Here is a 25,712-nt window from a genome sequence, read left to right as displayed (position 1 = left end):
ACATTTTAGGCAAAGGAAACAAGATGTAGAAAGGCCCTGAGGTAGAGCAAACCATAGTTTACTAGAGAAGCTGAAAGATATGTGTGCTTGGAGAATACAGAGCAAGATGGATAATGGATGAAACTGAAGAGAGCGAAGAGATACATGGAAACTTATGAGTCTAGATAGGGATTTTTAGATTTAGCCTGAAAGCAATTAAAAATACTATAGAATTTAAAATAGAGGAGGCAGGCACATAGTCATATTTATATTTCACAAATATTGGATAGAAATAGGCAAGAATAGTTAAGACAATTGCAGAGCTCAAGGCAAGCTATGCGGATAGCTTGGATTAAGATAATGACAGACCATGATGGCAAAGTATACACAGTTTGAATGTGATTTAAAAAGCAAAATGAATTGGATTAAATAATGGAGTAGTTATAGGAGGCAAGAGAGAGGAAGTTGCCCAGTATAATTTATAGGCTGTTTTCGCTTGCACATTTGAATAGATGGGGAACACAGGAAAAGGAACAGTTTTGCAAGTAAAGATTAGAAGTCTGGCTTGAGATGCATCTGAGGAGACATTCAAGTACACATTTCAAGTAGGTGCTAGATATTTGGTTCTAGAGCTTAAAGAGCTGGTCTAGAAATACAAATTTGAGAGCATAAAATGTAGTAGTAAATACTATGGAATTTGTAAGATTTAGGTTGGGAGGGAGTAAAACATAAAAGGAGGGGATTAGGATAGAATATTGAGGGCCACCAACATCTAGATAAATATTAACAGCCAGAAGAGACTCAGGTGAGTGATAACAAAAGGATAAGCAAAAAAAAAAAAAAAGGAAGTATGACAAGAGAAATACAAAGGTAATAAAATGTTTCAAGAAAGATGGGATAGTTCCTGAAGAGGCAGGGGAAATTAAGCTTCAGAGCAAGTGAAAAAATTAGTTTTAGATAAGGGTAGTGACCCCTTGAAATGAGTTGATAGACTATATGCAGATGCAGGTGGATGTACACATATTTAATGATATAATAACATTTTTTAAATCTTTTTATTTCCACTTTTTTTATGTATAGTAAGGAAGCATGTTCATGTATAGAATATGAAATGTTGGTGTGGTAGGGAGATTCAAAAGGAATGCAGATTTGAATCATTACTGCAAAGGGTAAGAGTGACATTATATATAGATAGATATAAGTATAGATATAGATATAAATGAATGATTTCCAAGTAGTGTTCAGGTCCTATCTGGCATTGATAAATATTCATATTTGTGATATCAGTTGGTCTTGCAGTATGGTCATCTGCAACATTCCTGGGCTTCCCAGATGCAGACATTGGGATAGCAGATGGTTTCATTCATCTAAGTTTGGGATTCTGTTAGATAATTAAGATGAAAAAAGCAAAAGGGCCAGAGAATCCAGATTATTTGGACACACGTGATTTTCTAAAAGGACTTAGAAAAATGTCCAACATATAAAGGTCATCAATAAATATCAAATAAGTAAATTAAAAATAGAATGTGGAATCTAATGTCAACAGAAAGGGAAGTAAAGAGAAAAAAAGCAATGGTAAATAAGGAAGAGTTAGACGTATCAATGGGCTAAAGTTTCAGGTAAGACTGAAAAAACATCTTTAATGAGACTGGTTGAATTAAAAAGTTGGCTAATTGGAGATTGTTGTCACAATTTGGTCAGAGTTTTAAAATTAGTGACTTTGTAAATGAAGCAATTGGAGGAAATAGCAAATCTGGCTGTGTCAGTGTTTCTTATCTGCAGGCAGCAGGAACTGTCATTGGATGAATTAAGAAGATAAATTTGTTGAAATCCACCCATGTCCACAACCTTCTAGAAGAATGGGTGGCCTAGGTGGATTAGAGTAAAAGGACCTTGGGTATGAGAAAATCAGGAAGTTAAGAGGTGCAGTTATTGGCTGGTTTGCTCATATGGATGTTGATGTCACCTAGGATGCTGGAATAATTTAGATGGAGAGCAATAGCTGTGAGGGACGGTGCTACAGTCTTCAGTGAATTGGGGAGGGAGTGATGTTTATAAGGTTAATGAGAAAATAGCGATAAGAAAAAAATACAACCAAATGCCTGGCCCTCAAAATAACAGTTTTTGTTTTTAGTTTATTTTAAAAAATAGAATGTGAATATATAGTAGCAAAGTTCTGGAAGCCATAGTAGGAAATTATGATGTCTTCAAATATGAGATAACATGAGGTTTGAGCAATTTAAGAGACATTCCTAAAAAACCTGAAGGGGAGGAACTCTGCTTAGAGTGAGAAATAGACTTTAATTAAAACAAGGAAAATGGCAAGAAGGAATATGCCATATTTAAGGAGCTAATAAAGAGTGACAAGGGATGAGTCTGTAGGAGTGGCATGGACAAGATAATGATAAGTCTGTTATGCCATGTAAAGTATCTTAAATTTTATTCTGGAAGTGATGAATAGCTATGGAAGAAATTATCAGATTGCTGTTCTGGTGGCTTTGGGAGGATTTTAGGTTGGGCAATGAAACTGAGATTAAGGATTCTACGACAGTCATCTCTGTAAGAAATAATGAATAGCTGAGCTGTTGGAGTTGTAACTGGCTATGCATGGAGATAAGAGGGCAAATTTGGGACAATACCAACTGCACTTGTTGACTAATAAGAGTTGAAGCATAGTGAGAGATGCATTTAGAAAAATCCCAAACTTGTGGCTATTATGTGCCACAAACTAAACTATGGAAATATGACAGAGCTTGTTTGAGGAGAAGGCGGTCAAGGGAAGATGATGAAGAATTGAGCTTTGAACTTATTGAATTTTAAATTCCCAAGGGAACATCCTATAATTAACTATGAGATGCTAGAATTAGATAGCAAATTGAAAGTCTTCAGAATATAGTGTCAAGTAAATCCATGAGAATGAATGAAAATATCTAAGCAGGGAATTCAAAAGTGAGAACATCAGGGGACCAATGATAGAACCATGCAGTATTCCGCATATGAGACTGGGAAGACATTAGAGATGTTTCCTACTTTAGGGGTAGAAGTCTTCAGATTCGATAGTGATGGAAAGGACAAGTGTAAAATTCCCTGGCTTTAATTGTTTATTTAAGTCACACACACACACACACACATACACACACACACACACACACACATTAAAAATAAATAAATAAGATCACCTTATTTGCCTTAAATACATATCGGCCCATTTGTTTATGGAGACAGAGAGTAAGAAACACAGTTATAGTGTTGTTGGGATTTTTTTTTTTTTCTGAATGACCTATTTTCAATTTTGGATCCATAACATATGCTTGCTCAAGCTCTATTCTGTGTGAAATTGCTCTTTCAGATAGCTGTGTCCTGCCATGTTGTATAAACCGTAGGCATAAATTAATTTGGTACACTAGGGGAAGTCAGCTAAGATAAAGCATTTGGAAATAAAACCATGATGTTTGGCTCTTTTTCTTACTTCATTCAACATTTCAGCTGTGTACTCTTTTCTGTGGTTAATATAAATAACTAGGATCATACCTTCTATTATCACACATTTTTCTAGTATCTACATGTAAGCACTTTCCACAACAAAAGATATTCAGAAAAGCTAGATTATGGATTTGAAAAGGAAGAAAATAAAAGGAAGACAAAAGAAGGATGGTTCTTCATAAGTCAGTGTACCCAAAGGAGCTGCTTTGTTTTTTCTTTTTTTTCAGAAAAATTTCTTTGCCCACCCACAAGACCGCACAGATGCAGAAATAACAGAATATGCCTGCAGCCTGAGCAAATGTGCAATGGGGTTGATGACTGTGGGGACAATTCAGATGAAGATCCCTGTGGTGGTAAATCTTTTTAATGTGAAATAATTGATTCAGTGACAGCTACAGATAATATAATGATTTTAGGGCTCAAAAAATTAAAAAAAATATTTTCATGTGGCATGTCTGAGGGTATATTTTCAGGCACTTGATTTTCTGACAGGGTATGAAGATAATCCACTAACATTTGATTTGCATAGTAGAGCTGTGCAACTTTATCCACTCCTTCCAGGTCTGTAAATCTCCATTGGTTATAGGTACTTTATTCTAGAAAGTACTGAATGAGAGAAACAATATAGTGGTTTAAAATATTCTGTTAAACAACTTCTTGGGGGAAAAGTGTTTATATAGATTGTATGTATGCGTACACAGTCCATTTTTCACAATTCAGAAATTAAAACTCAAAAAACCAAAAGCTTTACTAAAATATGCAGCAAAACCAAAAAAAAAATCTCACTTAGGGTGAATATTCAAAAAATTTTCCTGTGGAAATATAGTGTTATTTATTATAGGGTAAATACTGTGTGTATTTTTCTAAGAATCAAAAATTTCAGAATTTTTTTTTTCATTTAGCCCCAAGAGCTTCAAATAAAGGATTATGGATCTATGTTTTTCATAGTGTTTAGCAAAATCTTAAACCTGTTATAGACTCAATAAATTTGTTTTGATTCTCTGAAGTGCTGACCATTTTTTAAATAACTCTATAGGTAAGCTTACATATAAAGCAAGACCTTGTAAAAAAGATGAGTTTGCTTGCAGTAATAAAAAATGTATCCCCATGGACCTCCAGTGCGATCAGCTTGATGACTGTGGAGATGGTTCAGACGAACAAGCCTGCAGAATAAGTGAGTTTGTTTCCTGTTAAAATGCAGCGACACACAAGTTCAGTTTCTGCTTCAACATGACTAAAATTTTCTTTACTGCTGTGAGAAAAGATTGCTCTTCAAAATGTGCTTAAGTAATACTTGTCTTTAGGCCTTTGCCAAAGTAACCTTAGAATATCATTTTAATTAATTTAAAGTATGAGGTAGGAAAGGTTGATTTTGCTATGGGTATATTTGTTAAAGCTGAAACTTCATCCAAATACAGACCTTGATATCATCAAAGAAATCTATATTCCTTAATATTTTATTTATAAAATATAAATTTAATAGTTTCTGAACTTTACAAACAGTGATATTCATTTGAATGATGGTAAAGGTCTTAATAATTTGTTTAATGTTTTAAAATCTTAATCCATTGCTGAGTCATTCTCAAAAACGACATCATTATTTTATTCAGTTAGAGTGCTATGATACTTGAGTTATGAGACCTTGATTGTGAATAATTTTGTGTTTAATGTTTGATATCTGATTTTTCCATATTGAGAAAACTAATTAAGCTTATGACCTTTAATTCTTATTGCTTGTAAAAGTCACAAAATAGTTCCAATTCTTGAGTCTTTTATTTTTTTCTCATTTATACATAAGTTGTTCCTCACTGGATGTTGAAGCAGTATCCACAAGGATACGGCCATGTATATCTCAATCGTGGTGTATATAATTCCACTGGTGTATTTCAATTAATTACAAAATAGTCAAGAATCAGTGGGAACTAACATTATATTTCTGATAATTAAGGTTTTCATATTTCTCATGTAATTAGATTTGTTTAAGTAAAATAGAGCTAATTCAATGTTACCCCTATAAAAATGTCCCTCTCTTTTATTTGCACTCTAAAATATTTTCCTGAATTGGAGATAAAGCAATGAAGTTGCAACTACCATGCTGGAAACTACAAATAACACATAGTCTGTCCTAACTTGTATTGCAGTCCATGTCCATTGGAACATATTACAAACTCAAATGCTGCTCCCTGTATGTGTTTAGGAACTGATGATTTAACCTCTTGCTTGAGTAACATGGTAGTACCCTTGACTGAGTTCCTGAATACTAAGTTTAAGTTAGCAATAGATGCCTACATCTCTAGGTAGCTTCTAGGAAATGGTTTGGTTCTTAGAGAAGAATGTGACTCTTGTACATTGTACCATGGTAAAGATAGACTGTCATTAGAGCCATTGATTCTCGAATTCCTTTTGGAAAGTAGTATAGCTCAATCACAGCTGTAAATATCAGCTGTTCGCAGCTTGGTCTAAACTATCCCTAATGTAATTGATTTTGGTTTTTATCTGCTTCTATACCTTTATAAGAAATGAGGGCTTATATAGGGAGAAGACCGTAATCTTATAAATTCAAAAAGAGTTATCTATGGAATAATAAGTGTAATTTCAAATTAAGAAAAGTAGTAAACTCCCACTCAGGAATTAGAATTATATCAGTTTTGATCATATTTTTAAATCCTAGCTCCCGCTGAATATACCTGTGAAGATAATGTGAATCCATGTGGAGATGATGCATATTGTAATCAAATAAAAACATCTGTTTTCTGTCGCTGTAAGCCTGGATTTCAGAGAAACATGAAAAACAGACAGTGTGAAGGTATAGTACATTTCCTCAACAGCTTGCTCTTAAATCTTTAGGTTAGAAAAGACTCCCAAAGCTGCTAAATTGTGAGATGACAGGGGACTGATTTTCATCAGAATGGTGCATATCTACAGGATACCGTTTTACTTATGAGAGTGAAAGTCCCTGGGGTCAAGAGACTGTTTGTTTGCACTGCTAAGCTAACCGTTGCTGAGGCTTACAAAGCCTTTCGTATAGCAGATTCAGACCTGCAGGAATTTCTATTGTATTGTTACAATTTTGTTTTGAAATGCAAATAACGAAATTGCTGGTTCAGAAACTATTGAAGAATTAGAGGCCTTCCCGAAAGAACATGTTTATGATCACACACTTCTCTTGAGTTGTAGCATTTGCAATACTGCGATAGGTAATTCACTTTTAGAGAATTGTGGGCTTTTGTCCTAACACCATGTCTTAAACAGTGCTTTATATTATCAAGAGTGTCTCCTAAAATTCAAAGACAGTTTTTAAATAAATCTCTATCAGCTTACTTGTGATCATTTAAAAACTGAGCATGTAAGGGAGCCAGAATCTCATAGTAAGTTATATGTAAATATAATTTACACCAGGTCTTTAACTACAGAGCCATGAAATACAGACCTATATGCACTTTCTGCCAGTTTCTCCATTAATATTGATATTATCGTGGTTAGAGCCAAACCTAAATTATCCAAGTCTGGCTTATCCAGGGAAAATTCAACTCGTAAAATGCTTTCTTCTACAAGCTCTCTTCTCTATTGTCTCCTTGTGTTATTCTTGGGTAAATAAAAGTGATTTTTACATTGTGTCAATCAAAATGGAATTATTGAAATTAATTATTCTCATCCAAAGGGGAAATAATTGTAATCACATCATATATATGAACATTTTGAGTTATATACTTGTTTAGATTATTCATGCCATTTTATTTCTTCATTAACAGGGAACACTGAAAACTGGCAACTTAAGTTTCTCCATTTTAATAAAAAAGCAAATTATTTCTCGACTGGATTATTTCTTCTTTCGAGAAACTTTATGTCAGTTGTATACAAACACACACACAATCTCTTCAAGATTTACTTCCAAATAGCATTAATTTTCTAATGCTTATTTGTGAATAGTGGGCTCTGTTTCCTGTATATACTTACTAAATTTAGAAATTCTGATCCTGAAATTTTCTTTATTTTTAGTTATATTCCATGACAGATATAACCTACAAGCTACATTCTTCATTTTAAATCACTATGAATCTAGTATTTCTGTTGTGCAAATGAGTAACTTCTGAATTCTAACAAAATATATATCTTCATGTAATAAATGAAGTTTTGATAGTAGACAAAAGCAGTTTGACTTGGTATGGAGAAGGGGAAAGACATTACCTTGATTTATATTCCAAAGAATTTAAATGTTTTGTATCCTTTCTATAGGTAGCTCAAAAAGAGCATAAGAAATCACTGTTTGATGTTAAAGCCAAAGCACTTCAATTAAAATATCTAAAGGGAAGAAAAACGTAAGGGAACAGCAAGGAAGAAATAGAAACGGATTAATAGTTGTTGCATGCCAGGCAATGTTCCAAGTACTGGACATGTGTGAGATTACTCCATCCTCTTCAAAAGCTCCCGACATAGACATGGTTATAGAGATGAGAAGAAACGGTGATTCTGGCCAATACAGGGCCATGTGAGAGAACTGAGATTTTATCAAATCATGCAGATTTTCACTGATTATGATTTCATCTCAAAGAGAAACCACAGATACAAATAACTCCCTGTTCAAAGTTACAGGTGCCAAAACGAATAAAAATTTATTGTAATACTTTTTTGATGGCTGAGAGCTGGTACCATGTATTTTACTTATCCCTGGTATAGCATTTGTTAACAAGTAAATTCAGTTTTGTCTCTTTAGCCTACACTTCAATTAAACGCAGAATGGCACTCCTGAGAGTACGTAAGTTCACCGTGGGCAAAGTATCATAGTAGAGACAATAGAATCAAGAAGCCTGAGTTTAAGCCTTGGCACTGTCACTTACAAATGTTACTGGGAAAGTCCTTATCTCTAAAACTGAGGCTTTGGAACACTGCTGAGTGCTAAACAAGAGAAAATTATTATTGCTGTGCTTATCCTTAAATTCCTCTAATTCAAGAGGAGGATTTATCTCACAGATTTATTATGTAATTAGGGCAACTATAAGTGATAAAGGGGGCAGAGGAATTTATGCTGATTGAAAGCAGAAGTAGAGGAGGTAAAGAAAAAGAAAGTAGATAATTCACCAGAATCACCTGACCTCAATCCTGGCCCTGCTTAAAACTTTAAAATTTGAGGCATGTGCTAAGCCATAGGATATTGCCTAAGATTTATTTATTACTTATGATTTATATATATTTATTTTTATGTAGGCATTCAGGATTTTGTTGTTTGTTCACTTGGCCCTTCTTGTTACATAGTCACTTTGTATACATGAAGCCAGAAGTGTGTTAGAGGTGTATCCATATCTTCATTCTTTGCCAGGAATTGTGCAAAATGTTGGCAATAAAAAAAATGAATAAATACTAATTTATGATCCCAAGGGACTGACAGTCAAGTAGGGGATATGAATATGTGACCACATATATGAAATACCATATGAACTGTATTTCATATGTGTAGCATAAGATAGAAATTCCAAGAGAGCAAAAAGTGGAGAATCTAGGAGATGGATAACCATTATTGTATATTGGTGAAGACCAAGGAAGGCTTCACTTCAGGTGAATCTTGAGAGATGAGTAGAAATTTTCTATGTAAAAAGCAAGGGCATTACAGGACACAGGAATATCATATGACATGTGCAAAGGTATGGTGGCAGGTAATCAGAAAACTCAACCTTTATTTGAGTGAATGAAAATACTAGGGAAGTTTGAAATGGATATTTCAATGTGTTAAGTGGATTAACAAGCAATGCACAAACAATTGATGAGTCATTATAGTGAAACTTGTGAAAAAATTGTTATGGCTGGAAAATATTACATAGCAAGTCACAGACTTAACAGTTTGAAAAGACAATGAAAGAAATAGGAATAATAAGTTGAAGGACACAAAATACATTTGTCTTTTTTGAAAAGTGGAAAGAATGACAGTACTAATTGGGGTTATGATGGTGCTATTTTGAGCTCTTCTTTTCTAGACCTTAATGAATGTTTGGTGTTTGGCACGTGTTCCCACCAATGTGTAAATATGGAAGGATCCTATAAATGTGTGTGCGACCAGAATTTTCAAGAAAGAAATAACACCTGCATAGCAAAAGGTAAGGATATATAACCATTACTTTAAATGTTATTATAATTTTGCTGTAAACATTTTATGGGAAAAAAATGTTTCATATTGCATTTTAGCAATGGCTTAATGCCTGAAAATATAAAATAATTCTCTTTTTAACACTGGTAAATTGTCCAATTTATTATCATTCTTAATTAATCTAATCTGGAAAGGTTTATAAACATGGCTGTCAAATACCTGACTACTATTAAAATCACTTTTGTGTTTGAAACAATTTATCAGGAGGTAAAATTTAAAAGCCAATGTGATAGAATATGAAGTATCTTTCTTTATGGCCTGCTCTCAATGTACTTGAGGAAACATTATACCACTGGGATAAAAATAACGGTTTAAATTAAATGTTAGCATTATAAGGAGAATGGAATTTTGAGTAAGAACTTAAAGGTTTTAAAATAAAATTATGTCTTCAAATTCAGAACTCCTCTATTTATGAATATCATTTTTAAAAAATTAAATTACAGATATATATTTGGGGCTTCTTAGATATGGCTTTTAATGCTTTTATGTTCTTACTAAATAATATTGTAATTTAAATATTGTTAGCTACAGGGTATGATTAACAATGTTAATGACAGTTATTACAAGAGGAAAGCAACATGATATAGTGAATCAAGCAAGAATGGGCTGTAGAATTAGACAGACTTGTATTCGAATCCCAGCATTGCACCCGATTGTGTGGCCTCGGGGAAGTTAAACTCTCTGAGCCTCAGTTCCTCACCTGTAAAATGGGAGGCCTAATCCTTACTTTCCATGGTTGTTGTAAGAGGAGATAAATTGTCAAAGACTTAATACATCTCCTATCACATAGTAACCATTTACTAAGTGAGAGCTATTGAGCCTATAGAGCTGAACTACAACTCGTGTATTATTTTTTTTTAATTTGCACATATTATATATGCAATTCAGTCTTTCTTTACAGTTTCATTAATATTTCAATTACTATTTTCAGGATTCTGTTTAGGGTTTTACTTGTCTCAGTATGCAAATTACATCAGTATTGTATTGTAGGTGTCAAAATTTCAGGCTACATGGTTCCAGTTAGCAAGATTCTAGAAAATATTGAGATTATGGCATGTTAATATAATAAACACTGATATTTTTATAAAATAAAAATAAAAGAACATTTGACATATATGAATATTGGAAGAAGAAGACTCTTCATCTTGTAATTTTTATTTCTTAGCCTAAGGTAATGATCATTCAGGTGCATAAACTAAATGCTCAGAAATGTCTGAGGCTTAATGAGTATATAACATGGTATTTGAATATTCAGATCCAAAACATTAAAACATAAGGTATTGTGACTTACCAAATAGAAATCCCTTTTCATAAAAAGGATATCTACTACAAATACCTAATTTCTAGCCATAAGGTAAGCTTTGACCTAAGAAAACCTCCATTAATAACTCTTAGAAATGTTTAGTTAAGTGTGTTTTAGAAATGTCATGAAGACTAAAAGATGGTATAAACCCAGTTTATTTTTATTGAGCAAGAAACTGTGTTAAGAATAACAATTCAAGTTAATTTAAAAGTACATTCGTTGCTTTTACATTAGTTGAAATTTATTTTATTTTTGTATTTTATTATAATAATCTCCAGGCTCTGAAGATCAAGTTCTCTACATTGCTAATGACACTGATATCCTGGGTTTTATATATCCATTCAACTACAGTGGCGATCATCAACAAATTTCTCATTTTGAACATAATTCAAGGATAACAGGGATGGATGTATATTATCAGAGAGATATGATTATTTGGAGTACTCAGTTTAATCCAGGCGGAATTTTCTACAAAATGATACATGGCAGAGAAAAAAGGCAAGCAAACAGTGGCTTGATTGTAAGTAAATAAAATTGAATATTTGAAGGCTCACACCTTCCCCCACTTCCCTGTTTTTGTAATCTGTCAATCACAGTATCTGATTATAAGAGGTAATTAATATATTCAGTGATTCCTCCCAGTATTCTCCCTGTATAAAAATAAAACACTTCGAGACTTCCGGGTAAGATGGCGGAAGAGTAAGACGCGGAGATCACCTTCCTCCCCACGGATACACCAGAAATACAGCTACACGTGGAACAACTCCTACAGAACACCTACTGAACGCTGGCAGAAGACCCCAGACCTCCCAAAAGGCAAGAAACCCCCCACATACCTGGGTAGGGCAAAGCGGAGAGATCCCCACACAGGATCAGTGCCGAGCGGCACTCACCAGCCCGAGAGGCTTGTCTGCTCGCCCGCTGGGGCGCGCAGCGCTGAAAGCTGAGGCTCGGGCTTCGGTCAGAGCGCAGGCAGAGGACTGGGGCTGGCGGCGAGAACTCAGCCTGAAGGGGGCTAATGTGCCACAGCTAGCCGGGAGGGAGTCCGGGAAAACTCTGGAGCTGCCGAAGAGGCAAGAGACTTTTTCTTCCCTCTTGGTTTCCTGGTGCGCGAGGAGAGGGGATTAAGAGCGCTGCTTAAAGGGGCTCTACAGACGGGCGCGAGTCGCGACTGAAAGCGCGGAGCCCAGAGACGGGCGTGGGACGCTGGGGCTGCTGCTGCTGCCGCCAAGAAGCCTGTGTGCGAGCACAGGTCACTGCCCACACTGCCCTTCCGGGAGCCTGTGCAGCCCGCCACTGCCGGGGTCCCGGGATCCAGGGGCGGCTTCCCTGGGAGAATGCACGGCGCGCCTCAGGCTGGTGCAACGTCACGCCGACCTTTGCCGCTGCAGGCTCGCCCCGCACTCCGTGCCCCTCCCTCCCGCCCAGCCTGAGTGAGCCAGAGTCCCCGAAGAGGCTGCTCCTTTAACCCTGTCCTGCCTGAGCGAAGAACAGACGCCCTCCGGCGACCTACACGCAGAGGCGGGGCCAAATCCAAAGCTGAGACCCAGGAGCTGTGAGAACAAAGAAGAGAAAGGGAAACCTCTCCCAGCAGCCTCAGAAGCAGCGGATTAAAGCTCCACAATCAACTTGATGTACCCTGCATCTGTGGAATACATGAATAGACAACACATCATCCCAAATTGAGGAGCCCGGAGTCAGTGCTGTGCCTCTGAGGTGGGAGAGCCAACTTCAGGACACTGGTCCACAAGAGACCTCCCAGCTCCACATAATATCAAACGGCGAAAATCTTCCAGAGATCTCCATCTCAACACCAGCACCCAGCTTCACTCAACGACCAGCAAGCTACAGTGCTGGACACCCTAAGCCAAACAACTAGCAAGACAGGAACACAACGCCACCCATTAGCAGAGAGGTGGCCTAAACTCATAAAAAGTCTGCAGACGCCCCAAAACACACCACCAGACGTGGACCTGCCCACCAGAAAGACAAGATCCAGCCTCATCCACTAGAACACAGGCACTAGTCCCCTCCACCAGGAAGCCTACACAACCCACTAAACCAACCTTAGCCACTGGGGACAGACACCAAAAACAACGGGAACTACGAACCTGCAGCCTGCAAAAAGGAGACCCCAAACACAATAACATAAGCAAAATGAGAAGACAGAAAAACACACAGCAGGAGAAGGAGCAAGATAAAAACCCACCAGATCTAACAAATGAAGAGGTAATAGGCAGTCTACCTGAAAAAGAATTCAGAATAATGATGGTAAAGATGATCCAAGATTCTATTTCCAAGATCCAAAATCTTGGAAATAGAATAGACAAAATGCAAGAAACAGTTAACAAGGACCTAGAAGAACTAAAGATGAATCAAGCATCGATTAAAAACACAATACATGAAATAAAAAATACTCTAGATGGGATCAATAGCAGAATAACTGAGGCAGAAGAACGGATAAGTGAGGTGGAAGATAAAATAGTGGAAATAACTGCTGCAGAGCAAAATAAAGAAAAAAGAATGAAACGAACAGAGGACAGTCTCAGAGACCTCTGGGACAATATTAAACACACCAACATTCGAATTATAGGGGTTCCAGAAGAAGAAGAGAAAAAGAAAGGGACTGAGAAAATATTTGAAGAGATTATAGTTGAAAACTTCCCTAATATGGGAAAGGAAATAGTTAATCAAGTCCAGGAGGCACAGAGAGTCCCATACAGAATAAATCCAAGGAGAAATACGCCAAGACACATATTAATCAAACTGTCAAAAATTAAACACAAAGAAATCATATTAAAAGCAGCAAGGCAAAAACAACAAATAACACACAAGGGAATCCCCATTAGGATAACAGCTGATCTCTCAGCAGAAACTCTACAAGCCAGAAGGGAGTGGCAGGACATAATTAAAGTGATGAAGGAGAAAAACCTGCAACCAAGATTAGTCTACCCAGCAAGGATCTCATTCAGATTTGATGGAGAAATTAAAACGTTTACAGACAAGCAAAAGCTGAGAGAGTTCAGCAGCACCAAACCAGCTTTACAACAAATGCTAAAGGAACTTCTCTAGGCAAGAAACACAACAGAAGGAAAAGACCTACAATAACGAACCCAAAACAATTAAGAAAATGGGAACAGGAACATACATATCAATAATTTCCTTAAATGTAAATGGACTAAATGCTCCCACCAAAAGACACAGATTGGCTGAATGGATACAAAAACAAGACCCATATATATGCTGTCTACAAGAGACCCACTTCAGACCTAGAGACACATACAGACTGAAAGTAAGGGGATGGAAAAAGATATTCCATGCAAATGGAAACCAAAAGAAAGCTGGAGTAGCAATTCTCATATCAGACAAAATAGACTTTAAAGTAAAGACTACTAGAAGAGACAAAGAAGGACACTACATAATGATCAAGGGATCGATCCAAGAAGAAGATATAACAATTGTAAATATTTATGCACCAAACATAGGAGCACCTCAATACATAAGGCAAATACTAACAGCCATAAAAGAAGAAATCGACAGTAACACAATCATAGTAGGGGACTTTAACACCCCACTTTCACCAATGGACAGATCATCCAAAATGAAAATAAATAAGGAAACACAAGCTTTAAATGATACATTAAACAAGATGGACTTAATTGATATTTATAGGACATTCCATCCAAAAACAACAGAATACACATTTTTCTCAAGTGCTCATGGAACATTCTCCAGGATAGATCATATCTTGGGTCACAAATCAAGCCTTGGTAAATTTAAGAAAATTGAAATTGTATCAAGTATCTTTTCTGACCACAATGCTATGAGACTAGATATCAATTACAGGAAAAGATCTGTAAAAAATACAAACACATGGAGGCTAAACAATACACTACTTAATAATGAAGTGATCACTGAAGAAATCAAAGAGGAAATTAAAAAATACCTAGAAACAAATGACAATGGAGACACGACAACCCAAAACCTATGGGATGCAGCAAAAGCAGTTCTAAGAGGGAAGTTTATAGCAATACAATCCCACCTTAAGAAACAGGAAACATCTCGAATAAACAACCTAACCTTGCACCTAAAGCAATTAGAGAAAGAAGAACAAAAACATCCCAAAGTTAGCAGAAGGAAAGAAATCATAAAAATCAGATCAGAAATAAATGAAAAAGAAATGAAGGAAACGATAGCAAAGATCAATAAAACTAAAAGCTGGTTCTTTGAGAAGATAAACAAAATTGATAAACCATTAGCCAGACTTATCAAGAATAAAAGGGAGAAGACTCAAATCAATAGAATTAGAAATGAAAAAGGAGAAGTAACAACTGACACTGCAGAAATACAAAAGATCATGAGAGATTACTATAAGCAACTCTATGCCAATAAAATGGACAACCTGGAAGAAATGGACAAATTCTTAGAAATGCACAACCTGCCAAGACTGAATCAGGAAGAAATAGAAAATATGAACAGAACAATCACAAGCACTGAAATTGAGACTGTGATAAAAAATCTTCCAACAAACAAAAGCCCAGGACCAGATGGCTTCACAGGCGAATTCTATCAAGCATTTAGAGAAGAGCTAACACCTATCCTTCTGAAACTCTTCCAAAATATAGCAGAGGGAGGAACACTCCCAAACTCATTCTACGAGGCCACCATCACCTTGATACCAAAACCAGACAAGGATGTCACAAAGAAAGAAAACTACAGGCCAATATCACTGATGAACCTAGATGCAAAAATCCTCAACAAAATACTAGCAAACAGAATCCAACAGCACATTAAAAGGATCATACACCATGATCAAGTGGGGTTTATTCCAGGAATGCAAGGATTCTTCAATATACGCAAATCAATCAACGTGATACACCATATTAACAAATTGAAGAAGAAAAACCATATGATCATCTCAATAGATGCAGAGAAAGCTTTCGACAAAATTCAACACCCATTTATGATAAAAACCCTGCAGAAAGTAGGCATAGGGGGAACTTTCCTCAACATAATAAAGGCCATATCTGACAAACCCACAGCCAGCATCGTCCTCAATGGTGAAAAACTGAAACCATTTCCACTAAGATCAGGAACAAGACAAGGCTGCCCACTCTCACCACTCTTATTCAACCTAGTTTTGGAAGTTTTAGCCACAGCAATCAGAGAAGAAAAGGAAATAAAAGGAATCCAAATCGGAAAAGAAGAAGTAAAGCTGTCACTGTTTGCAGATGACATGATACTATACATAGAGAATCCTAAAGATGCTACCAGAAAACTACTAGAGTTAATCAATGAATTTGGTAAAGTAGCAGGATACAAAATTAATGCACAGAAATCTCTGGCATTCCTATATACTAATGATGAAAAATCTGAAAGTGAAATCAAGGAAACACTCCCATTTACCATTGCAACAAAAAGAATAAAATATCTAGGAATAAACCTACCTAAGGAGACAAAAGACCTGTATGCAGAAAATTATAAGACACTGATGAAAGAAATTAAAGATGATACAAATAGATGGAGAGATGTACCATGTTCTTGGATTGGAAGAATCAACATTGTGAAAATGACTCTACTACCCAAAGCAATCTACAGGTTCAATGCAATCCCTATCAAACTACCACTGGCATTTTTCACAGAACTAGAACAAAAAATTTCACAATTTGTATGGAAACACAAAAGACCCCGAATAGCCAAAGCAATCTTGAGAACGAAAAATGGAGCTGGAGGAATCAGGCTCCCTGACTTCAGACTATACTACAAAGCTACAGTAATCAAGACAGTATGGTACTGGCACAAAAACAGAAAGATAGATCAATGGAACAGGATAGAAAGCCCAGAGTTAAACCCACGGACATATGGTCACCTTATCTTTGATAAAGGAGGCAGGAATGTACAGTGGAGAAAGGACAGTCTCTTCAATAAGTGGTGCTGGGAAAACTGGATAGGGACATGTAAAAGTATGAGATTAGATCACTCCCTAACACCATACACAAAAATAAGCTCAAAATGGATTAAAGACCTAAATGTAAGGCCAGACACTATCAAACTCTTAGAGGAACACATAGGCAGAACACTCTATGACATAAATCACAGCAAGATCCTTTTTGACCCACCTCCTAGAGAAACGGAAATAAAGACAAAAATAAACACATGGGACCTAATGAAACTTAAAAGCTTTTGCACAGCAAAGGAAACCATAAACAAGACCAAAAGACAACCCTCAGAATGGGAGAAAATATTTGCAAATGAAGCAACTGACAAAGGATTAATCTCCAAAATTTATAAGCAGTTCATTCAGCTCAATAACAAAAAAACAAACAACCCAATCCAAAAATGGGCAGAAGACCTAAACAGACATTTCTCCACAGAAGATATACAGACTGCCAACAAACACATGAAAGGATGCTCAACATCTTTACTCATTAGAGAAATGCAAATCAAAACTACAATGAGATATCATCTCACACCAGTCAGAATGGCCATCATCAAAAAATCTAGAAACAATAAATGCTGGAGAGGGTGTGGAAAAAAGGGAACACTCTTGCACTGCTGGTGGGAATGTGAATTGGTACAGCCGCTATGGAGAACGGTATGGAGGTTCCTTAAAAAACTACAAATAGAACTACCATATGACCCAGCAATCCCACTACTGGGCATATACCCTGAGAAAACCATAATTCAAAAAGAGACATGTACCAAAATGTTCATAGCAGCCCTATTTACAATAGCCCGGAGATGGAAACAACCTAAGTGTCCATCATCGGATGAATGGATAAAGAAGATGTGGCACATATATACAATGGAATATTACTCAGCCATAAAAAGAAATGAAATTGAGCTATTTGTAATGAGGTGGATAGACCTAGAGTCTGTCATACAGAGTGAAGTAAGTCAGAAAGAGAAAGACAAATACTGTATGCTAACACATATATATGGAATTTAAGAAAAAAAAAATGTCATGAAGAACATAGGGGTAAGACAGGAATAAAGACACAGACCTACTAGAGAATGGACTTGAGGATATGGGGAGGGGGAAGGGTAAGCTGTGACAAAGTGAAAGAGCGGCATGGACATATATACACTACCAAACGTAAGGTAGATAGCTAGTGGGAAGCAGCCGCATAGCACAGGGAGATCAGCTCTGTACTTTGTGACCGCCTGGAGGGGTGGGATAGGGAGGCTGGGAGGGAGACTCAAAAGGGAGGGGATATGGAAACATATGTATATGTATAACTGATTAAATTTGTTATAAGGCAAAAAATTTAAAAAAAAAAAAAGAATAGCAAACCTGAAAAAATAGAAAATAAAAAAAATATAAAATAAAACACTTCCCTACACCTTTATTCTCATAGCTGGGTACAATTCATTTTAATTGCATGATATTATGTGTTTGTTTTAATACATTTTCTGTAGTTACATAAGAATGGTAATTAATAATACCTAAAATTTCTAGAACTTTCTATATTTTATAGTATTTAATAATATATTGTGAACATGAGGGTTTTTTTCATCATGAGATCATATTGGGAATCATCACTTTGTTTTTACATTACAAAATAAACTCAAAAATATACAGGGTAAATTGTTTCATTTTTAACAATATGAGAAATATAGTTCTCTTCTAGGGCAAGAGATCAATTCGATAGTGTAATCATTTCTTCTGACTCCTAATAACTATATTTCAGGGAACATCCAAAATAGAACAATATTGTTTACTGGTGTATGACGGACACATTGATTATCATGGTTATTCCTTCTGAGAAAAATAAACTAGAACATTTGTTTAGACTTGTGGTTGTAGTTTATCCTTTTTTGTTTTAGGGCTTGTCAATTTATTATGTATTTTATATTTTGAAGTAAATTGGCAGAGAAATAACAGATAAAGACTTATTTTGGTGGGGCCTGGCCCATTCCCATACAACCAAAGAGTCAAATACTATCACAGTAGGATTAAATTACTTTAATCCTACTAAATAATTAAAGCTTTGTATTTGAAACGAATCAGAGACACCTATCTGGAAGTCTTCACTACCTTTTTCAGAGGTATTTACCATAAATATTTGAACTCTGTGTATATCATTTGATGGAAATCTGGAACACTATTTTTTATCAGTAGTAGGTGTCAATAAGCTGGTTTTAAAAGAAGCTATATTATTAGCTTTTAAATTCAGTTTAGATTAAATTAACTGTGAGTAAAAATCCATATATATCAGAGTTGTTTCTTTAACTCCTCCCCCAAACCCAGTGTTATACAAAGCTTTAGTTCTATTAAGGGTAGTTCTAGGACAGAGCCAAGAACTTCAGTGGATCACTCTACCCTCCTTCACTCACATATCATCTCCTTCCAATCAGACCAAAAGACTGACTCAGTCTTGACTAGCTTTAGCTTTCTTTATCTCTAAAACAGAAGTTTGCTTTGCAAAAACATTGTTCCTGTGGTACAGTTTCATGTATTAATGAAGTGATAAAGAGTATATATTGTGAAATTACACTGACTGGGTTTTAATCTTGTTCCTGTCACTTACTAGCTTCTTAGCTTCTCTGTACTCTCCATTTCATGAGGTTTTAGTGAGGAATATACGTGCGCGCACACACACACACACTATATTTATATTAACATTAATAGTTCTTGGCACATAATAAGTACTGTATAGATTAACAGAATGATATGATAATGATGGTGATGATGTTGATGATGACTGGCAAAATGTTCTTCCCTATAATGCATATTCTCACATTACAAATTGATTGCAAATTACTCTTACCTGAATTTGATAGTTGCTAAAAATATATCTTTATTTTTCATATAATTTTCAGTGAAAATGATTTGATAATTTTTTAGCTTTGTCCTTGGGGAGATGGATAAATACAATCAGTAGCCTCTAGCAAACTGTTTATTGTAGGCCACGAGCCAAACTTGTTTAATAGCTAAATATTTATTCTTATGTACTTAAATATATAAATGGATCAATATATACTTTATTTATATATTTTACATATTTTAATTTTTAATTTTATTAATGTGGTATAGAGTCTTTCATCATCAATGCAAAGTTATTGATTAGCCTTTTTCTAATAGGATTTGAAACATCATTAGTCTTTTAATGGTAGTAATAAGATGTATTGTGTAATCTAGACTTTCTATTTGTTTGTTTTTCTCTCTCTCTTCTTAGACCTACTGATGACTAACAGTATTCAATAGGAAGAAAAGTGGGTAACAGTAGGGTACATTTTCTAGAAGCCCATCATAGCTAACTAAGTGTCATGATTATAAGGTTGGAACCTCTGAGCCATGAATTTTAGCACCATGTTCTAAACCTTCAAGCATTCCATAGAAATTCCAACCAGTGTATTATATATATGTATAAAAATACCTAAGGCTACACTGATAAGGGCAATTATTTAACTTTGCTTCCTAAACCTTTTTGTAATCCTGATATCTCAATATTATAAATATGGAATAAATCCATTCTCACCACCTTAAGTTAATGAGCAATGTGCATTCTAGAATGATTAAATGACTTATCTATGGCCATGCAGCTATAATGTGACACAACTTAGACTTTAACTTGAGATACTTGCTACATCTCTGAGTCTCAACATACTCATCTGAACGCTAACTACTTTATTGAAGTAGAAAATCTCTAAAGTCCCTTCCAGATAGTAAATATGTATGATTTCCCCAAAATTTGTGACATAGTTTATGTCTATCCAGTTATTACCTGGACAATTTGTATTTATTTCTTTGAAATCCATCTTGTATGTAAAGAATTGAATTTCTACCCTCATGAATTTCCCTGCAATGTATTATATTTTGCTCCTTTAACAGTCACCAGATAGTCATCCATTAGTTTAATGAACATGCACTCTATTTCATCTTCTAAGTTTTGGCACAATTATTAAATGATACTGACCTGAGAATTCCCCACTCCTCAGAAAACAAAACTTAAGATTTTTCCCTACACTGAATATGGTGCATTGATTTCTATCTCTGAATCAATAGGTAAAAGAAAGAAAAATATACAAATCAAACTATGGATACTTTAGTTATAACCCTATTATCAGTGAAGCAAATGGAAGGAGTTATCCATGTGATAGCAGGTTATCTTGGAAGCATATTCACAGATACTGAAAACAGTGGAATATTTTCATTGCAACAAAGGGCAGAAAATATGTTGTATCAGAAATCAGAAGAATATTGCTCAGACAACTAAATGTTAACTGAAGTCCATTCTAAAGGAAGATAGTTTTTAACATGATATTTTTTTAGAAATAATGAAGGGAATTCTCTTCTGTAATCTGTGAAAATGGTTGGAATAGTAATTAGGATTGCAAATTTAAATTTCAAATGCAGACTAAGTTATTTATAGATAGAATTACTTATGATTTTCTAACCCCCTTAGCTATACAAAATGGATAGATTTTTCCTTTAAGAAATTAAGTAATTTAAAACTTCAAAGACTGACATAATTCAATTAATATGTAAAGCATAATGAGAATTTGAATTTTAGTAGTTAGAACAGAATATGATTGTGTTATACAACAATTGTACAAACTTTCTGGCCATTTGTCATTTCTAATATGAAATGCTAGATGCATGATGGCAAGCACTATAAAGTAAGTCAATGCTTAGAAAAATGAAAATGACTTTAAATATACAGATTAGATTTTTACAATTAAATAGCTGAATATTCCTGAGCAAAACAAATGGTTCCTCTGATCTACCTGGTTTTGAGAAGTGAATATGAGATACCATTTTTGGCATATTCTCCATTATGCAAAAAATAATGTTCAGTATAAATTTACTTATAATTTTATTCATTAATAATCATAACTTTTTCTCAAAAAATTTGATTAGACCATTTTTTCTGAAAAGCTTTAACAAAATATTCAAACTGTTTTCTTTAATAGGTTTCAATTTTGAATTGGAGTCCTAGCTATAAACCTCATACCAAATATATGGGTCTGTGTGTACCTCTCATTCACACGCATACACACACACACACACACACACACACACACAAACATAAATTTATAGGTATGTCTATGAACCCATACATAAGCGTGTGTGTGTGTGTGTGTGTGTGTGTACACACATTTTAGCAAAAACTTCAAGGTCTTGTTTTAGGATGTTTGGGTAGTGGTAAAAATTGATAGTTTATTTTTAAAAATTTTTTCTTCATTATTATAAATTTATGACAACCATTAAACTCTAAACTGAAACTGTCTATACTTCCTTAGCAAGAATACTTTTAAAACCATCTGAGTTTATTCAAACCAGTCAACAGCTAAAATCATTTATTACAATTACTTTGGAAGAGATCTAAAACTATCAGATATTACACTATTACCATTTTGTGGCTTGACTGTTGTTGACTGCATAAGACAGTCACTCAGTAATGCATACTGATTAGAGTTAATGGTTCTGAAACAGCTGTGATTAATATTCAAAATTTACTGAACATAAATCTTATAAGACCATATAAAACATATGATAATATAATTAATAATACTGAGTAAGTTATTGATCGAATTGTATAGCATTTTAAGGTGAACCAGTCAAGTTTTATTCAACCATACCCATAGCTTTATTTTAAGAGTTCTGTTTGTTTGGTGTTGGGTTCTTAGGATACAATAAAGGTAATAGAATCTTGTCCTCATGAAGTTTATATTCTGTGGAATGAAGACAAAGTCAAGTAAACTAATAAATAAATAAATACAAAAAAAGTCCGGTTTTGAAAAGTGTATTGAGCGGAATAAAAACTGGACTTAGAGAGAAAAACTTAAACGTTGTAGGTTTTGAGTAAGATGATCAATAAAGGCACATTTGAAGAAAGGAGATTTTGAGCTAAGACCTAAGAGATGAGAAGGAAGTAATGCCATCTTATTTATATCTAAGACAACTATTTCACTTTTTATGTGGAGAATGGATCTGGTGGGAGAAAAGACTGGAACAGAAGGAGACCACATAGGAGGACTATGCTCCCAATTAGAAATGGTGTTATGTTGCACTGTTGTAGTCTCAGTGAAATGGAGGGTAGTGAGTAGAATTTTAAGGAAAAATGTTTGCAAATAAAATGAATGTGAAAAATGAGGACAGGAAGGACTCCAGACTGACACTTGAGCTTCCGGATTCTATAATTTGATGGATACTGAAAATGGTAAACTGTGGGTTCAGTTTTAGTCATGTTATGTCAGATACCTGTAAGAGATCCAAGTGAGATGTCAGTTAGTCAGTGATGTATTCAAGGCTTTATCTTAGATCTCTGGACTGGAGATTTACATTAAAGAATAGAAAAATAGAGGAGGCATCTAAAACCATGAAGCCGGGTTAGATTACCAGGGGAAGTAAAGAGGGGACTGGAACGAAGCTCTGAGGCTAGATTAAAATGATGACAAAGAGTGACCAGTGCATTAGGAGAAAACTAGAATGCAGAGTCACAAAAGCTAAGAGAAGAAAGTGTTTTGAAAAAGAAGTTGGGATTATATTTCTAGAGTACTGCTGAAAGGTCAAGTAAAGGAAGATAAAGAAGTGTTCAATAAATTGGAGACAGAAATTCATTAAAAGACCTTGACAAATGCTTAGAGTCATGGAGGAAGCAGGCATCAGAAAGCACTTAATGGTTCTACAATCAGTGGTTCTCCGCTGGGGATGATCTTTCACCCCAGGGGACATTTGGTAATGTCTGAAGATATTTTTGATTGTCACAACTGGGGAGTGCTGCTGGTATCAAGTGAGTAGAGGCCAGGGGAAATGCTTAACACCCTACAATGCATAAATTAGTTTCTCACAAGGAGTTATCCTTACCAAAATGTCAATAGTGTCAGAGTTGAGAAACCTTTCTCTTCATAGTAGCAGTATCAGTCTTTCCAGTTAAACTTTAAGTAGATTTTTTGTTTGCTACTTCACTTGATGTAATAATAAACCCTGTAATAAAAAATAGTTCTAAGATGAATCATCAGTATAGTTTTTCTTTTATTGTTCTCTCTTTTTTTCCTCACCTCTCAGTCTCTTTTGCTAGATCCTTTTCTCCTTCCCTCTTAACACTGGAATGCCCCAGGCTCAGACCTTGATCCTCTTCTTTCTATCTTTCCTCACTTCCTTGGAGAGTTCATATTGTTTCATGGTTTAACATATAATCACATGCTAACAATTGCCTAATTGATATCAGGCTCTGTCCAACTGCTTGCTCTGGTTTTCCTTTTGGATGTTTAAAAAAAAAAAAAAATCCCCAGTGGAGCATGCCTAAAAATAAACTATTCATATGATCCACAAAATCTGCTTCCCCAATCTCATTCAATGGCAACTCCATTTTCCAGGCGCTCAAAGTAAAATCTTAGAGTCATTGTTGGCCTCTCTGCTTTTCTCATAACTCCAAAATCAGGCAATACTACTGAGTCTACTTTCAATAGTATGCCCAGGAGCTGAATACCTTAGGTCAGCGTGACTGCAAGGACCTAGTTTTGGACCACCATCGTCTTTCTTCTGAATTAGTGCAATACCCTCCTAACTGGTCTCCTTGCTATCATTATTACTCACAAAACAGTAGCCAGAATGCTCCATGTAAAACATAAATCAGATTATATCACATGTCAAATCAAAAATATCCAGGGCTTCCCTGGTGGCGCAGTGGCTGAGAGTCCGCCTGCCGATGCAGGGAACACGGGTTCGTGCCCCGGTCCGGGAAGATCCCATATGCCGCGGAGAGGCTGGGCCCGTGAGCCATGGCCGCTGAGCCTGCGTGTCCGGATCCTGTGCTCTGCAACGGGAGAGGCCACAACAGTGAGAGGCCCGCGTACCACCAAAAATATATATATATATATCCAGTGGTTCCCCACTGAAAAGACTGAAATTCTCATATCTTACAAGGGTTTAAAAGATTTGGTCTCCTGTTGCTTCTCTGACTTTATCTTCTACTACTTTCCCCCTTACTCACTCTTCTCCAGAGAAGCTTTGCTATTCTGAAACCCATCAGTACCTACTAATGTAAAGCCATTCCTGAAATGTTCTCTTGGCCTAAAATGTTCTTCAGCCAGATATCCTGCATGACTCAATTCCTGAACTCCTTCAAGTCTTTGTTCAGATGTGATCTTCTGAATACATAACTTATTGATGATTACAATCTACTGCCCCATTCCCATCCTGGGATCTTCAATGCCTTGCTCTTTTTCATTTCCATAATACTTATCTTTTTTCACTGCCATATATTTTATTCATTTATTATGTTTATTATCTATTGTCTACCTTACCTTGCTATAAATAAATTCCCTGATGGCAGGGTTTTTTTGTTGTTTTTTCCCCCCTACCGTTTGTAATCCTAGCATCTAGAACAGGCCTTGTCATAAAGTAGGTCATATTTTTAAAATTCGAAGCAATAAATTAATTGAAAATCTTGAAGAGACATGGCAATAGCTTGTCAATCTTGAAAGTTATCCTTTACAAGTTATTCTTCTCATCCTTGGTATTCATCACTAGTTTAAATATTTTTATCTCCAGATATATCCCATTTTTTCCACTTTTGTCTCACAAAAGCCTAGATTAAACTTTCACATTCTCCCCTCTGGAATCCATTGAATAAGCCTCCTCTGAATTTCCTGTATCCTCCCCTCTGGAGTCCATTGAATAAGCTTCCTCTGAATTTCCTGTATCTCCTTGGTCCCCATCCCCAAGCCATTCTTCACACCATAGCCAAAATAATCTTAGAACATTAAACTCATCATCATATCTCCCTACTTAAAACATTCAAATGGATTTCCATTAAAAAATCAGTGTTTTACAAGCCTCTCCATGATGTTTAGACT

General features: G+C 35.5%; 1 protein-coding gene across 1 annotated transcript in view; it reads left to right on the top strand.

Moving 5' to 3' along the window:
* The window catches only part of LRP1B (LDL receptor related protein 1B), a gene marked incomplete at its 3' end in the record, with an annotated part of 2,351,282 nt that overhangs the window by 2,207,125 nt on the left and 118,445 nt on the right, over positions 1-25,712 (top strand). The window contains exons 96-100 of the mRNA XM_082630936.1: positions 3,690-3,815; positions 4,499-4,636; positions 6,134-6,268; positions 9,432-9,551; positions 11,183-11,424. Coding sequence (XP_082487062.1) covers positions 3,690-3,815; positions 4,499-4,636; positions 6,134-6,268; positions 9,432-9,551; positions 11,183-11,424 — 761 coding nt within the window. The remainder of the gene's footprint in view (positions 1-3,689; positions 3,816-4,498; positions 4,637-6,133; positions 6,269-9,431; positions 9,552-11,182; positions 11,425-25,712) is intronic.

This window comes from Mesoplodon mirus (genome assembly GCF_964341445.2).
Source record: "Mesoplodon mirus genome assembly, chromosome: 8".
Classification (NCBI taxonomy): domain Eukaryota; kingdom Metazoa; phylum Chordata; class Mammalia; order Artiodactyla; family Ziphiidae; genus Mesoplodon; species Mesoplodon mirus.
Note: the sequence above shows the minus strand (reverse complement) of the source record. Positions and strands in the feature narration are given on the sequence as shown.